This window comes from Spironucleus salmonicida, chromosome 2 (assembly GCF_000497125.1).
Source record: "Spironucleus salmonicida strain ATCC 50377 chromosome 2, whole genome shotgun sequence".
Lineage (NCBI taxonomy): Eukaryota > Fornicata > Diplomonadida > Hexamitidae > Spironucleus > Spironucleus salmonicida.
The window spans coordinates 1,677,930-1,694,649 of record NC_090597.1 but is presented as its reverse complement, the minus strand read 5'-3'; the positions used below and the strand labels follow the sequence as shown (position 1 = coordinate 1,694,649).

Genomic DNA, 16,720 nt, shown 5'->3' with positions numbered 1-16,720 from the left:
TTTATATTAGAAAAATTTAATATATTTGATATTTGTAATTATTATAATTTGATCATAAATTTGAATCATTTTCTACAGCTGAAATTTGTTTTTAGTATATCCTTATCAACATATTCAATAATAGATAAATTTTAACTTGCAACCTTAATTATATTTTATTTATCTTTGTCTTCCATCATTTATTTTCTTAATAAAAGTGAACTTGTCTTAAATGTGCCTCCACCACCCATACATCCACCAGGGCATGCCATCATCTCCACAAAATCAATCTCTTCCTGTTCAGATTATATAAATTAAATGGCTTTCTGCATAGCACTTCCACCAGATGCAATAAGGGCACAAAAATTCTAGTCACCAATGAGGTAAATATTTTTCAATAATTACTATTTTTTAAAAGAGTATAAGATTACAGAATTTATTAGTTTATAACTAACATTCTACCAGTATGCTAACTACCTTACGATTGTCTCTGCAACGCCACCACTTTTACCAAATATACTGGCTCCACCACTGGCAGTATTAAATGGTTAATCATATTATTATTCAACTTCTAAATTTACTGTTATATTATTTTGAGTAATTATTTGGGACAATTCATTAACTGTTAAAACACACTTACATTTGCTATCAAGACACTTTCTTTTTATTTCATCTTTTTTAGCTATACATGGCATGACTTAAACGATATTTTACTCTTCGATCAGACTTGATAGCATTTCTACACATGATTTAGCTGTTGATACTTTTGGTATCAACTATGAATGAAATAGTTCACAATAATTTACCCATGCTGGACAACATGATGAAAAAAGTGGCAGAAGTCCTTCTTATTTAAGATGTAAATATTCTTTAGCATCTATTATAGTTGTAAGATCCGCTCCAATATTGACATCATATATTTTATTTGCATTTAATTACTTTAAAACGCTTATAATATATGTATCGCATAAATTTCCAGGAATATTTACATGTTCTGCTAACACTACACGAGAAGATGGTGCCACAAGAAAAATAGATTCATCATTTATACATTGCTTTGTAGGTTACATTGCATTTACAGGACATGCTAATACACACATTCCACATTATATACAACCTGAGTTTTCAAAATTTTACTACTTAAATTTAGGTGGGAAAAGTTTTTTGTCATTTTTAATAAATACATCTATTGCTTATTCATTACATGCAATAACACATTAATTACAACCAATGCATCGTGATTCATTAAAACTAACTCCATTTGAAATAGTAATAGCAGTTTGATTGTGATTAGGTGGCATTAAAAGTTATGTAGGGTAAAAGTAGATGTTAAACAGAAGGTTTACAATAAAACCAAATAAACAAAAATTATTTACTGTAACTTGATATATTCATAATTAATAATATATTAATTATAAGAAAGTTGTTTCTGTTGATATAATAATTAGTTCAACTTAGTTTATTCTTTGCTAAATTTTATTTTAAAAATATAAATTAAATATATATAATAAATATTTTATATAAATAATTGATTAATGTCAATATCATCTTTCATTGCAAAGTCTAAACAAACATCAATATCTTATTTTATAACGGATTTAATAGGATTTATTTTCATATTGTCGATACCGTTAAAGTTTTGTTCTAAGTATAATATATCAAATATGTCTTCAATTATTGTGACTATACTATTCCTATCCTCAAATAAAATATTTTACTAGTTATTAGTGGGATAAGAATTATTATCACCTGTTATAGGCCTTAATTACCCGCCAATTATTGTAGCACATCTGATTGTTTAGTTTACAGAAATTACTAATTATCATTTATACAATATTATTTCACCGTATGTGATATTATATTTTTCAGTTTCAGATTCCTTGCGTAAGAGCAAGAGCATGAGGTCAAAGGCTTCATACTCAGAGAAACTAACTTTTATATTGTCTCAGCTTGGCCGCCCAATAATTCTTTTTGCTTTATCTTAATGTAAGGCAACATTTAATTTAAATGTGTTAGTTCGCCCATTGATTATTCTTATAATAACTGATTTTACATAAGGTGATTTAACTGAAATAATCATTACTTCTTTAGATTGCATAATGTTAGGGCTAAAATTGTAGTATAATATTAATGGTTATATTATAATATATGATACCGTATAACAGAGTCTATTACATTTAGAATCTTTTATTAAATCATTAATAGAATGATTGAATTAATATGATTATATATTATAAATATTTTTGCTGAAAATGCAAAATATATAAAACGAAACTATAACAATTCCTATGACCGCATAACCTTTATTTTCTAGATCTTGTGATATTAATAAATAAAAAGTAAGTATTTAGCCTTAATTTAATTTAACAGATGTATAGCTTAAAAGTAGATTAAATCAGGATCCTTAGTAAGATACCAAACCATAGATTGTTGAGTGTTTATCAAGCTAATCATTTTAAGGATAGGAAAATAAAACACCTGACAACAATCCACTTATTAAAACAAATATGAGGGTAACTAGAACAGAAGTAAGGAATAAATAAGCAAATTATGTGATGGAGTAATTAGAAAAAGAAAACTCTGAAATTTAGAGCACAATAAATTAATTATAATACTTAGATGAACATTACGAGACACTGTAAATCATTAATAATATAGATGATATTCTTATTCTCAATCAAATATTATAGGAGTTATAAGTAGAAGTAATAAAACTAAAATATGATGCAATAAAATGACGTAAATTTTATATATCACTATGAAATTACAATATTTGAACTATTTTTTATATTTTTTATAAAGCTTAGATTTTCTTTTTTTCAATATCGGAAATATTTTAAATTAACACATTCATTAATTTTAAGTATCTAATTCTTAATAATTTATATTGACTTTCTCTATATATTTGATCTGTAATTCTTCGTAACGAATTTCTAATAAATATTTTTAATAACTGTTTGTCAGGGGCTCATTATTTAGCATTTAAACTAGTTTGTATTAACTATACAATCGCTAGAACCAGTTAACTCCTACAATATATCAATCTACCTTATCAGTTTAATTATTGATAATATACTACGTAAATTTTTATTAATTTTCTAGAAACGAGAAATTCCTTTTTTTAATAATTTTTCTCTTAAATTGGATAATACGAAGTTTAGGATAATTATGAGATATCAAGGTCTTGAAATTGAAAAAAGTCTGTATATGAGCCAATAAAAGTATCACTTAAAATTCGAAACCGAAAACTTAATTTCCAAAAGACAAAGAACAAATATGCGTCTCTGTATCATTATGGAATTCTTTTAGCATAACCGTCTTGTGGGCTTTCCTCACAAGAAATTATAACTCTCTGATCTTACTTATATTATTTCCAATATTAATTATAGTAAATATTGATGTAGAACAACCATATGTGGATTTTAACTTATTATAGGCTGATTACCTGGATTTAAGGTCATCACGAATTTTGAGTAATTTTAGTCAGGATGAATGTGGTAAGGATGCAAACATAGGAGGTATAATAATTTTATAATTACTTTCAGTTAGTAGAATTATCAGATCAGAAATTTCTGAAAAGTCTGCATAAATAATATTGAAAGCGAAAATGTTATATTTTATTTTAATCAGATATCTTTAATAGAAAACAAGAATGGACGATATTATTGAAAAAAAAATATAGTTAGGTTTTAGGTGATATAATTTATAAAGAGGGACGTTTGGTTAAAAGCAAATGAAATGTCATTGAGAAAAAATATTAATTATTTATTTAATTAATGTAATAATTATAAAATATTAAAACTACAATTATATTGTACATATATGTATATATCTATGTTAATCTTAAATGGAGACAATGAAGTTAAATATTTTTGAAGTCAATGAGTGTTCAGAGAATTATTTAGTATTTTCACTATCCAATTAAAATAATGGTATGAAAATTAATAAATAATAGGTTGTTTATCTTAATATAATTAATCCAGGATTAACTATGAAAATTGATAATTTAAAATTTATTTATAACTAAGATATTCATAGTAGCAATACTGTAAAAAATATCAAAAAGAACACATCATTTGCATATTATTAGAATCCCACTTCTATCGCTAATCCTTATTAGGTTCTTAAAGAATTTAGAAATATTCTCTGTTTTGATTAGACAGAAAGTATTATATTTATAGAATATTTTAGTTTATCTCAATTAATATTTAATAATAAAAAATCATACTAAGATGCAATTAAAAAATTATCTTAAGACGTCCCCAGAACTAAAAATTTACCTTGTTAATTAAACAAATAATCATCTGCTTAATTTTAAAACTTAGATCTTTTATATTTTATCTCAGAAGATATGCAGTTTTTAAACTAAATCTTATTTAATCAACATATTTAAATAGATTATATGTTGGACTGTGTTCTTATATTTAAAGTTACTTAGGCTATTACCCATTTTTTAAAACATTACTAATAAGGTTACTGTGATGTAGTAGCTATATTCTTAAATTTAGTATTAGATTCTGTTATAGCTTAGGGAAGTATTATTGATTAAACTAATTTTATTGATTTTTTAGCCGATGTTGCCTAGTTATCAATGAGATTTATTTAAAGATTATAGGCTAATATATAATTTTTTAGTGTGAATTCATCTTAGATTAATAATTAATTTTAGATAATTAAAAAATTGTTTTGCGCTTCTGTTAATAAGAAGGAGAAAAAATTTAGAAATTGTATTAATTAATTGGATATTGATATACCTCTACTATATTGTGTTGAATAAATAGTGTCATTATTTACTAGAAGTGTATTAATTAAAGATATTTTTGATATATGGTAAATTATAATTGCAGATTGTTCATTAACAGTAATTATTGATATAGTTGTGTCTTAAATATATCATTAATGCTTATGCTAGTATGATAAAAAAGTAAGTTGGTATATAGAAAACGTAGATGAGTTTTTCTAAAAGCTAAAATTATGATTTATTATATACGAAATAGTGATGTATTAGTTTGTAAACTTTCCTTTTGTAATGTCTAAATATACTTTCAGAGATTAACCTACTGAGAACATAATATAGGATACATCCGTTGTTAAAGAAGCAACTTATGAAATAAATGCATCAATAAAATAGGACAATTTTGCACTTAAAAAATTTGAACTTTCTGGAGCTCCTAATGATTCTACCTTAAGTACTACCTCTTCTATAGATTAATAACAATTACCTGATGGTAACACATCTAATGAAAATGCTTATATAGACAATAAATAAACTATTAGTAATAAAGAGAGACTTATTTTGAGAAGTGCTCCAAAAGAATGTGTATAATAACCTGAAGTTAATTCAAATATATTGATACCGATATAGTCATAAGCTACATTATACTCCGTACCTAAAATTTCTTTTAAGCCATAACCATGCGAACCTAAAATTATTTAAGAAACTTAAGAAGCATTGAAAATAGAATCTAAGTTACCATCCTCTTAATCTCATGATTACACGCCATTTAGAAGATATCGAGAGTCTTCAAAGCCACGAGAAGCGAGTTAATCTAAAGATATATAACCACTTAAAAATAAGTAGTTAGTTATCAATATAGCAGAGTAGATGGGGTTTAGAGATATTTTTAACAAAGTTTTATCAATAGAAGAAACGCGAAAGCCGTCTCATCTCAATCCACCTGAGTCATTTTAGCTAAAATTTTACTGTGAATAATCAATTTCAGATAATTTTAAGTATTAAGATTCTAAGGCGGGTGATCGTCCAGAAATTGCAGAAATGACAATTCGTGGTGATATTAGTAATTTGGAAACTAGTCTATAGCAAGAGGTAAATTCATTATTAAATAAGTTTGCCAATTCTGAATAAAATATATTGGTAAAACGACTTGTAGAGATTATAGATAATTAAAAATTATTAAGTATGAAATGGGATATAATTGAAATGATAGTTTTTGAAATTTATGAGAAAAGTTGTATTGAGGATAAATTTGTGGAGTTTTATGCAAAGGTATTTAATTTATTTTATATCAGTATTTCTAATAATAAGTAAATATAGACATCTGTACTTGAGTATACATAATATACAACTTTCAAGGCGTTTATATCTAATCTATTGATTAAGTGTCGGGTATAATAAGAAATAGTGACATATAAGCTTCTTGATGCAAAATTTTCAAAAAATACTAATAGTTATATTATAGATTTACACATGAAACTTGCATTGAAGTTTTTAGCTTACTTATACATATAAAATGATTAAATAATTTCAGCTAAAACTTTAGTTAAACTTTGTAATATGATTTTCACTTAATTATCACATTAAAAATAGGAAAAATCAGAGAAAACACCTCAAAATTTATAATAATCAAGATAAAATTATGAGAAAAGATGGAATGAAGCAAAATCTATTGCTGTTAAATAAGATTATATATAATATTGGTTATTATAATTCAGGAAAGATGAATTATCTAATTGTAACTATATAGACATGATTTTAGAAGCTGTAAAAATTGCAATTAGATATTTATTATAGTATAAATAGTAGACTTAAGAATTGGATTATATGAACGAGTTTGAATTACTATTTGGTCTTATTCGTTTTATCTATGATCATAACTTGTTCTCTGCTGTATAAAGTTTTCATATTAGAGATAAAAATATTTTAGATTTAAACATAAATATAAATTGTGAAGATATAAAAAGAAATAACACCTCTTAGAGTAGTTAAACTTAAATTAACATTACAAATATTACACTTTAACATATACAAAGCTGGAAAAACGATGACTTATCATTTGAGGGTATATTACTTTTCTTTACAGGATCAAATATTATTTAAGATGCTAATTAAATTCTTTAGCAAAGATCAGTTTCAAATAAATTAAGTGAAAACTTACTAAATATTTTAAAGAAATATAAAGATATTAATTTAACCCCGTAAAAAATTTAATAGTTTTTATTTTAGTCCTAAAAGCAATTGAGAAAAGTTGATAATTAACAATTTTTCACTTCTATTGTAGATTGGGCATTTGACACATTATATAGCTGGGATAAAGATAATTATTAATTCTTAATAAAATTTGTATCAGATTTATTAATTTAAAAATAACTTAGCTTTACCTCATTTTTATCTATATTAAAAGATTAGTCTAATTATAATATCTTACTTTAAGTTTTGAAATAGGTTATTTAATATTCGTATTAGTCTACTCTCATGGAATATAATGAAAATGAACAATTAACTGAGGAATAATAAAATTATATTTTAAATTTAATAGAATAAGAATAATTTAATTTAATCAATGATTATGTACCTTATTAATAATGTTTAAAAGATGATAATTTTTCATATTTTAATCTCTCAAAAGAGAATTTATCAACTATTCTTCTAAATAAATTTGAACTTGATTTGATAAATTTATTACATACAATATTTTTCTAAAAAATACCTTCATCAGCTGAGGCATTTAAAGATATAGTAAAATCTATGTTATAACTGGTACCAGGTAATTTAACTTCATCTCAAAAAGTTACAGACTTATTTATATAATTAAAATGCCCATTTGCACAGTAGGTTATAGACGCATTTAGTTTTAAATCATATTATAATTAACCTAAGTTTATAGAAATATGTTTTGAAAAATCTTTTATTTAATTTTTATAAAATAAAGATGATTATTTTATTGACGTTATTTCATATTTATAGAGTATTGACCTAATTTTACCAACAAAATTTTATGTGAATAAAATTATCAATTGCTGCTAATCGGAATCAAAAGGAAAAGCGACTTCAGCTATTTAATTATGTATTTAGAAAGAGCTTTTTACGAAAGATGAGTTTAAATTTATATTTGAAAGAGTATAAGTATTTATTAAATACGATTTATCCTGGTTGGAATAATGGCTTACTTAATGATCCAAATAATTTCACTTGAGTAGTTCTTATAAGGCTTTTTGTATATTTTTAAATATCTTTTTTGGATATAAATCTTATGGAACGTCAACTAATTCAGATTCATTCTTAACTTTTCCAGTCAATACTAAACAACTTGTAATACCATTTAAATTGGCGCCCTTAATATCACTTTATAAAGAGTCTCCTATCATATAAATCTCCTTATCTGGTGAATAATTATCCATACTTTTCAGTTTTTTAATAGATAACTCATAAACTGGTGTGTATGGTTTCCCAAAGTATGTTATATGGACATCTTGGGATGTAATACTTTTATAAAGTGATTTAAAGCATTCTACTTCAGCGCCGACTGTAAGCTTAGGCTATACAGAATCATCAGCATAAGTGATATCTGGATTAGATACAAAAATTTTAGGAGTTTTAGAACCTTATTTATGAGGATTAATAGATGATTTGTTTAATACCACGTCTAAAACTACTTGGATATCTGCATACCAGTTGATAGAGTCAGCGAAAAATATGATAGTATCTATTTCGTCAAAACAGAGTTCTCTTATTGATTAAACATTTTGATTAATATGCCTGTATTGTGGAGCAATTTCTGGATACCTGCTAATGATATCTTCCGGATAAATATATGGATTTGAAAATTTACTAAAAAAACGATCTGCTAGGGTATTCGAGCCTAAAACGAGTATTTTATCTAGAGGATTCTATATCAAATAATTAGATAATGGGGAAGATGATAGAACAACTTTTTCTGGATCTATTTAAAAATCTAAAATTTTTGATAATCTCTCCGAAAACTATTCTTCAGCACCGCAAGCATTAGAAAGCAATACATGTGGTATCTTATTATCATATAGCTAGGTAAGTACTTACTTAGAAAAATTGAATGGAGTATGGCCTAATTTCAACACACCATCAACGTCAATAAGAAACATTTATTAATATAAATATGCAAAATATTATATCATTATAAGTCCAAAAGCTACAATTTTTTTTCTATCTCAAATCGCTCTGATTGAAGCTATGTGATAATATGTCCACTCTACAACATATTTTCCTCTAGCTTCTAACGTATCTCTGCATTTACAGTTTGATCCAATTTTTAATTTTAGAGTGCTTTAACAACTAACATTTTTGATATTTCAGTCCGGAGTGTCGCATAGTAGTCACGGTAGAATGTTTTAGCAAAGGTCTTAGTCTTTTACTGTTACGAAATTAAGCATTTTTCCTAAAAATTCAATGGCAATTCTACTGTTTAAGATAGAATTAATGGAGTAATTTCGTATGTTTATTGATAAAAGGGTTTTAGCTTTTTTGCGATTTGAATATTCTTGAGGTTATATTACTCAAAAATTAATTCACGCTTGTGTTCGTTTTTGGCGCGTTTTAATTGAAGTTTTGTTAGCATTTTTGATAAAATTTTAAATAAATAAATTAAATTCGAAATAATTATATAATAATATATAGAATATTTAAATAGAATTACTTATTGATTTTAGTTGTAATGATATTTATGAGACTTTATAGATGGTTAATTTTTATTTTAGAAACTTGATCACTGAGTATTTTAGATTTTAAACAATGATTCTAAAATTTTACCTTAATGGTCGACTTTTAGAATATTAAAAATACTATTAAAGTTATCAATTATTATTTAATCGATTAATTGTTAGTATTGGTCCGGATCGAGAGCATCTCCTTCTAAATATATATAATCATTTATTTTATTTTTTAATGGCAAGATTGATTTTGACCTGATCCCTCTAATTCCTTGAAAGTTATTAATTGAATTTAAAATTGGTATAAAAACTGGTTGCTATGTGCTTGGTAGTGCAAAACTTATATAAGAAAATTATCCTTATTGAATAAAACTAAAAGTTTGCTTGATATTTAAAATGTTTGATAGTAAAGATTAAATCAAAAGATATCTGTATTATACAGTTTCATGAATTAATAAATGTTTTTTGGATATTAGGTCTTGATAACCTGATGAAAACGAGGTTGTGATTTATTCCTATTGCAAGTCATTAAATTTAAATCCATCTTTAATAGGAATTTCACCAAAACTCCATAAATTATCTCTTGTTTAAGATTTTCCTTCTGCTTAGCATATATTAAACATTTTCATAACACGGGGTATCATAAAACGATTCGAGTTAAAGCAGTCGTGTGGAAATACAGGTAGTTACTATTCATTATCTTCTAATTAAATTATATTATAGACAATGCTATTATTTAATATGTGATTTACATAACTACTTTATGACTTAATTGAAATATGATTATGGTGTTATATATCATCTTATATTAACAATATTTTGTTAGAAGAAACACGTATTTCCTCACTGAGTTTATTTGTTTGCTCTTATAATGTTTTTAGCTTTAAAAATTTATCTTTAAGGTATTTTATGGAATCTGCAGATTTTAACTATATCCCATTAAATATTTAGTTTTATATCTATGAAACAAGTTTTGTTATATTAGGGGGCAGAATTCTTAAACTTACTTTAGAATGATTAATAATAGTCATTTCAATTTTGGGCGGCATATTAAATGATAAACAATTTATTTATGAGTTATTGACAAAATATAACAGCTTATCATAATCTTAATCTTATTTTTAGGAACAAAAGATACTAGTAATTACAAAAGGTTAAAATACTAAAGTGTTAAATTCATTATCAAAAAACTATATCAAATTTGATAGCCTTGTATTTGTTATTAATTAGTTCAATATGTAAAATTTATATTTTTGTTGCATCATACTCTTAAAATTTTATTATTTCAAAACATGCAGAAAATTTAAGATGTATCTATTTTCTGCTTATAAGTAAATCTATATATATGACAAAGATGAATCAAGCAATATTTAAAAATTACCTAGTTGTGATTCCTTTAATAAAATAATCTATAAAATTTCACGAATAATTGCATTTTAAAGAATATTCTTATTATTAAGATGAATTTATATAATACAAGACGGTAAATTTATATTTTCCTATAATACTATTGAATATTGGTTCTCTTATCTAGCAATAACTGATTAATATGTTGGTAATAAACGTTTCTTAAAATTTTATAAATGTTCTAGAATATTATGAATATAACTTTTCAAATTTTGAATCGCTTTAAGATTAAAATTTATATCATTCTAAAAAGAACTAAATTGTTCTATAAATATACTGCTGTTTTATTATATATTCATAAAAATAATTTATTACAATAACATTAATAAGCCAGTTAGTGCTTCAATCTTGATTATAGTAGCAAAATCATCTACTGTAAATTTTTATGATATTATTAAGAAAAATTATTCTAATTTAAATTAAAAATCAGCAGCAGTATGTGAATTTACCTCAACATTAATTTTATTCTATAAAAAAGTAAACTTAATAGTATTAGGTGATCGTAAATTATACATATATACTAAAATCTAAACTAAATATTATAAATCTTACTGTATATGCGAAGTTTCAAAGGAATATATGAGTTAGATTTTAAAACATGGGATTTGTGATAATTAATCAATAAGAATATTATAAACTGCTTAATATCTAATAACATTTATATTTTTAAATAGAATTTTATTCTAGAATAGAGTTTACAAATCTGTAACGTTATAATATTAATAAGCTTATTATTAAATTTAACAAAGTATATTAAATTATGTTAACTAGCTAGATTGATTAATAGTCAATTGACCAATATCTAATGTTAAATGCTAATTAAAATTTGGATTACGATCATTGGTATTAGTATAAAATTCTTTACTCTTTGAAATTATAAGCTTCGGTAAACCTCTTGAATCAATAATTTTGTCTGATTAACCATTTTTAATGATGTTTTTATAAAGTTAATATAATTCTTAAAATGGCGAAAGATTAAAATTACATTGGTTGAATATTTCTAATGCCTCATCGTCTAAAGAAGATTTTGATCTTCTATTAGGTTTAATGATATTAATTATAGTTTAATATGGTGAAAAATATATACCAGCTATTACTTAAAATAAGATTGCCTGTGCTTATGTAATTTATAAAAATAGTTGCTGTATAAACTAGAGAATATCAGGTTGATCCTGTAATAGTTTTAATATTCTTTATGTTCTATTTATTGAACTTAAAATACCAAAATATTGTTTTTTGTATGTATTTTAAATAAATATATCTAAATTAGAGTTGTTTTCTTAGAACTTAATCTTATCTGTAAAAATATTCTTCATATTTTGAGTTTTTTACTTAGGTTTAATTTAAAGATATTAGTAAATACTTATATTTTGATTTTTAAAAGATTATTTTTAATACTGTTTAGTAATCTAATTATTATCATCAAGTATTGAAGACCAAATATCATGAATAACTATATTTTATATCCCTTAAAAATATTACTATGGACCTAGCCAATTATGAATGCTATTGCATTACTATGCATGTACGTTCACCTAATCGAATGAGTTATACATTATGTCATTCACAATAAGGTCGTGAAATGATGTTTTAAGATGTAAACTTTATATATTCTCTTCAATAATTTAATCCAAGAACTATCTCGATCGACAAATTAGTTATTACACTGGATGTTATAATATATCTTACATTATTGATAAGAGTTATTCAGAATATATTTCAGGCACATTATAAATCTCAACTTACAAAAATATATATTTCTCATAAGTTTATAATCGAACGACAGATTAATTTGCTATCTATTCTGGTATAAGCTAGTTCTTCATATATGTAACAAGAGGTCCTGATTTATGTTAAAGCCACTAAGCGATATAAATAAATGATTCATTTACACAATGATTGGAAAAAATATCTGTTAGATACATAATACTTTCAACTGTACAAATTTCAAAATCTGTATTACTTTGATCTTAATTTTCGTTTATAATGAGTTACTGATATAGTTTAGGATTCTCAAGACGTTGGAAATATAAATAAGAATTATCTTATATATTACTTTATATTGTAATAGTTGACGTTAATATAGTTTCCTTTATAAAATTAATAATATTTTCATTTGAAGATGTAGCAATTAACGTAAATCGCTAGGATTTTATTGATGTAAAAATTTATTAGCATAACTTTTTACTCTCCTGCTATAAATCTTCCCCTTTTAACTATGATAACTATAAAAATTTTGAGTAGCGTTTCTATTATTATTCAAAATCAATATTGCTTTTATATAATATTTAAAGTTACTGATTAGAAAGATTTTGATATGTAAAGCTTTTATAAAATATCGAAATAATAGCATTTATTGCTAAATTAATTGCACATTATGATTATTGATATAAAATTATCTTAACTTAAATATAATACTATTTAACTTCAATAAACTATACACGTATCCAGTTTTCTGCAAATATTTATGTAAATTATCCATCAATATTAAAGAATGTATTGGCAAATATAGCTTTATTTAAAATAAAACTAGCAGATTCAATATCATGAATAATAATAGTTGGAAAACCAAAAGTTAATTATAATCCATCAGAATGATTTGAATTACATAATAATTTACATATTTTTGAGTTATATATGTCCATATGATTTAATAATTAAGCATATTCAACTAGTGGAAATTAACCTACTTTATCCATTTGATTTGTTAATATTAGTTTATTATTATATATAGTATTAATATTGAGAGACCATTCACTTTCCAATTAGGCTCAAGCTAACCATTCCGTAAATGTCATACCTTGATTTATTGAATTTCTCAAATACTTTTCCTGGTTCACACTTAGTTTATAAATCTCCCATTACTGATGAAGTCTTTGATGATTTATAGATTTACCACGAATATCTATTTTCGCTTAAATTTAAATATTATGACTCATTCTTTTCATCAAAATAATTATCTTTTATACAGATATTAGATATGGATATTAATACAGCACGACTATTACTTGAATCTCCCAGATCATACGTGTTATAGGCGTTGGTTCATCATAAACTGGAACTGAGTTAACCAAAAAGAGGCGAGTTAATATTTCCTGGGGATATTATCGAATTTTCAGAATAAACATATTTAATTGTTGGAGTGTAAAGCGAATAAGTAATAGCAAAGAGATGTGTGACATCTTTGCCTATCTCTTTCATAGCAAAATAAGGAATTTTGGCTGGAAAATTAGCTTTATTCAATGAATTAACTCCTGTTTTTACGTAAAGGAAAAAATTTAATGAAATTAAAGATATGATAGATTTTAAAGAGATATTTTAACTCAACGAGTTAGAGTAATTTATTTAGTGTAATTTTGAAAATTATGATTAAGTATTTGACTGCTTATACAGCATGTTTCTATTAATGAATGATATTGTATAAAAATTTTTCGATAATATAAGATAGTTTGATTTATTTAGTTCATAGCAAAAAAATCTAATGCTTTAGTTAAATGCGGATAATGCTAAATATGTTTTGGTTATGACTCCATAATATGAGTAAAAGCTATTATAGTTGTAATCATATTAATTATTTATATAACAGAATGGTAACATATTTAATGAAAAATTGTTAAAACATACTGACGTAAATGAAAATGATTTAGAAGAAGACTAGTAAATATTTATTTAGTTTCTATTGAATGCAAATTAATAAGAACTTTTATTTGATCTTAAGTCAACCCTAGTAGTATAGAATATTGAAATTGAATAACCTGGTTTAGAAGATCTTATAAATTTAATTTTCAACTAGGCTAATACAATAATAGATCCTTAATTATTTCAGCTATATTAATTTTTCTACCACTATTCATCGTTACTCAAAATGCCATTGATCACAATCGATGAGTTTGTAGAGTGCTTTTTATTTGATGGTAGCTAATAGTATTTTAATGCATTTTCTCCTTTATATAATAATAAAGTTTAACCTTTTATTTATTAATTCATTTGTTAGTTAATTCAATTGCTGTTTTAATAAGAACCTGTTAATATAGGATTCTTATAGGCTAGCAAAAATTAAGATGAAGATGATATATAATAAAGTAAATGGACATTATCATCAATAAAATCAACTGTAAATATTAATTCTACATTTAAAATAGAAGATTAACTGCAGACTCATAAGGAATATAAATAAGTTGTTGATTCTTCCTTAACAGAATCAAATGAACCAGGGGATTATTCGTATGACTCTAGTAGTCTTAATGAATTCATTGAAAATAGTTTAACTGGAAGTTAAAGCAGTAATGATGAATATACCAATGATAGTATTTCAAATGAAAGTGATTATAATATAGTTGAATAAAAATAAACTAGAGTGTCTAAGAAATCTATTTAAAAAGAAAAATAAAACAAATTGAAGACTAAAATTTAAAAAATTTAAGGAGATGTACCACAACTTTCAATTAAAAAAAGTCTTAAGTATTAATAAGATTAAGAATTGGACGAAGAAGATGAAGATAACCAAATATCGTCAATTAAATAAATATAAAAAGATGTTATTTCGATTGTTCCATTGTAAAATAAGGAAAAGCTTGGTTCTTGTGATGAAGTATGGATTGAATAGCTGCTTTATTATATTGTACAAGTTTCTCTTAGAGATAAAGATATTATTGCGATTTAGTTTATTTGTGTTTTGTTGAATCATCTTACTAATTAATTTGATGACATCTTTCATAAAATATACTCTAAATCAGAAAATTATTCCATGTACAAATTATCATCGTAGGTAGTGAATGTTATGATGAAGCGGTATTCTCTTCTTTATTAATTCGAAAATTCTCTTACAAAAAAGTTTTGGGCACCTTCTTTTGATTATCCTCTCAATTCTTTTATTACTTACTAAGAATTTTATAAAACTAATTATGATTCTGAATTTACAGTTTTATAGATTACATAGGATGAGGCTGAATTATTTAGTTAAAAAATTTCCAAAAAAATTGATAGAAGTGCTCGCTAGGACCAAATTTTCGAAAAAATAAAAAATCATCCAATATTAACATTTTCATATTTGCCAGTACATATTAAAGTAAAATTTTTTACATGGTTAATAACATAAGTTCTTTAAAGCGATAAACTAATTTAAATTCAACATGATGCAGAAATTTAATATTTATCACTACTGTAAGAAGTTAAGCAATTGAGAAATTAAGTTACATATTTTAACAAGAAAGAACTTATATAAAAACGACAGGAAGATTATGATACTTTAATTAGTAATTAAAAAAATCAACTAAAAAAATTAAACATTTGCCCTAGAAACTAGTAAAAGATTGCTTAACTTAACTTAGAAATTTAGTTAACATTAAATGAGTATGAAATGTAGGTTAAAGCAGCTGAAGAATTACGACTTAGAAAGTTAGAAAGCACTTTGTTTTAGCTTTTCTTAATTACGTTTTCTGGAAATATTCTAACAGATAGTAATACAGGTTCATAAATAATTTTCGCAGGGGATTACTTTTTATATAAGAACTAAAAATTAATAAAACTTACATAACTAAATGTATAATAGTTGCAGTTACTTGTAGATAAGCAGAATAAATTTCTGTTCAATTATCCCAATTCAGAATATTATAATTATTAATTTATGGCTAGCAATATCCCTAATAAAAAGATTAAAATAATTAATGCTCTTGATATAAATATATTTGCATAACCTTTGAATATTCCTAATATTTAAAAATATCATTTAGACAATGCATACTAATTTGGTTAGATGAGATTAGGTGAAGATTAATTTTTAAAGTTTTTAGACTAAAATTTGTGATATACTGATATTATTATTAAATTATATTTAAATTGTTATACTACATTGTTTGATTTGTTCACTTGTTATTATTCTATCATATTTAATATTATATGGTGTATATGA

The 16,720-nt window shown here is 24.1% G+C and overlaps 8 protein-coding genes across 8 annotated transcripts; 4 read left to right on the top strand and 4 right to left on the bottom strand. All coding sequences in view use genetic code 6, as the record gives it.

Annotated features, from left to right (window-relative positions):
- Positions 1-65: 65 nt before the first annotated feature.
- Positions 66-1,280, bottom strand: SS50377_22126 (FeFe-hydrogenase 3; the record flags this gene model as incomplete). Its single annotated transcript, XM_067906018.1, has 1 exon — positions 66-1,280. The coding sequence occupies one exon, from the start codon at positions 1,278-1,280 to the stop codon at positions 66-68; it is 1,215 nt and encodes a 404-aa protein (XP_067767335.1).
- Positions 1,281-1,514: 234 nt separating this feature from the next.
- SS50377_22125 (Transmembrane domain-containing protein) lies at positions 1,515-2,189 on the top strand (the record flags this gene model as incomplete). The annotated part of the gene is made up of 1 exon (XM_067906017.1): positions 1,515-2,189. The coding sequence occupies one exon, from the start codon at positions 1,515-1,517 to the stop codon at positions 2,187-2,189; it is 675 nt and encodes a 224-aa protein (XP_067767334.1).
- Positions 2,190-2,231: 42 nt separating this feature from the next.
- SS50377_22124 (uncharacterized protein) lies at positions 2,232-2,717 on the top strand (the record flags this gene model as incomplete). Its single annotated transcript, XM_067906016.1, has 1 exon — positions 2,232-2,717. One exon carries the CDS (start codon positions 2,232-2,234, stop codon positions 2,715-2,717), a length of 486 nt encoding a protein of 161 aa, XP_067767333.1.
- Positions 2,718-5,008: 2,291 nt separating this feature from the next.
- SS50377_22123 (uncharacterized protein) lies at positions 5,009-7,894 on the top strand (the record flags this gene model as incomplete). The annotated part of the gene is made up of 1 exon (XM_067906015.1): positions 5,009-7,894. One exon carries the CDS (start codon positions 5,009-5,011, stop codon positions 7,892-7,894), a length of 2,886 nt encoding a protein of 961 aa, XP_067767332.1.
- An 11-nt stretch (positions 7,895-7,905) lies between these two features.
- SS50377_22122 (Phosphatidyl synthase) lies at positions 7,906-8,838 on the bottom strand (the record flags this gene model as incomplete). Its single annotated transcript, XM_067906014.1, has 1 exon — positions 7,906-8,838. One exon carries the CDS (start codon positions 8,836-8,838, stop codon positions 7,906-7,908), a length of 933 nt encoding a protein of 310 aa, XP_067767331.1.
- A 29-nt stretch (positions 8,839-8,867) lies between these two features.
- SS50377_22121 (uncharacterized protein) lies at positions 8,868-9,311 on the bottom strand (the record flags this gene model as incomplete). The annotated part of the gene is made up of 1 exon (XM_067906013.1): positions 8,868-9,311. The coding sequence occupies one exon, from the start codon at positions 9,309-9,311 to the stop codon at positions 8,868-8,870; it is 444 nt and encodes a 147-aa protein (XP_067767330.1).
- Positions 9,312-9,458: 147 nt separating this feature from the next.
- Positions 9,459-13,508, bottom strand: SS50377_22120 (uncharacterized protein; the record flags this gene model as incomplete). The annotated part of the gene is made up of 1 exon (XM_067906012.1): positions 9,459-13,508. One exon carries the CDS (start codon positions 13,506-13,508, stop codon positions 9,459-9,461), a length of 4,050 nt encoding a protein of 1,349 aa, XP_067767329.1.
- A 92-nt stretch (positions 13,509-13,600) lies between these two features.
- Positions 13,601-16,615, top strand: SS50377_22119 (uncharacterized protein; the record flags this gene model as incomplete). The annotated part of the gene is made up of 1 exon (XM_067906011.1): positions 13,601-16,615. One exon carries the CDS (start codon positions 13,601-13,603, stop codon positions 16,613-16,615), a length of 3,015 nt encoding a protein of 1,004 aa, XP_067767328.1.
- Between the last annotated feature and the right edge of the window lie 105 nt (positions 16,616-16,720).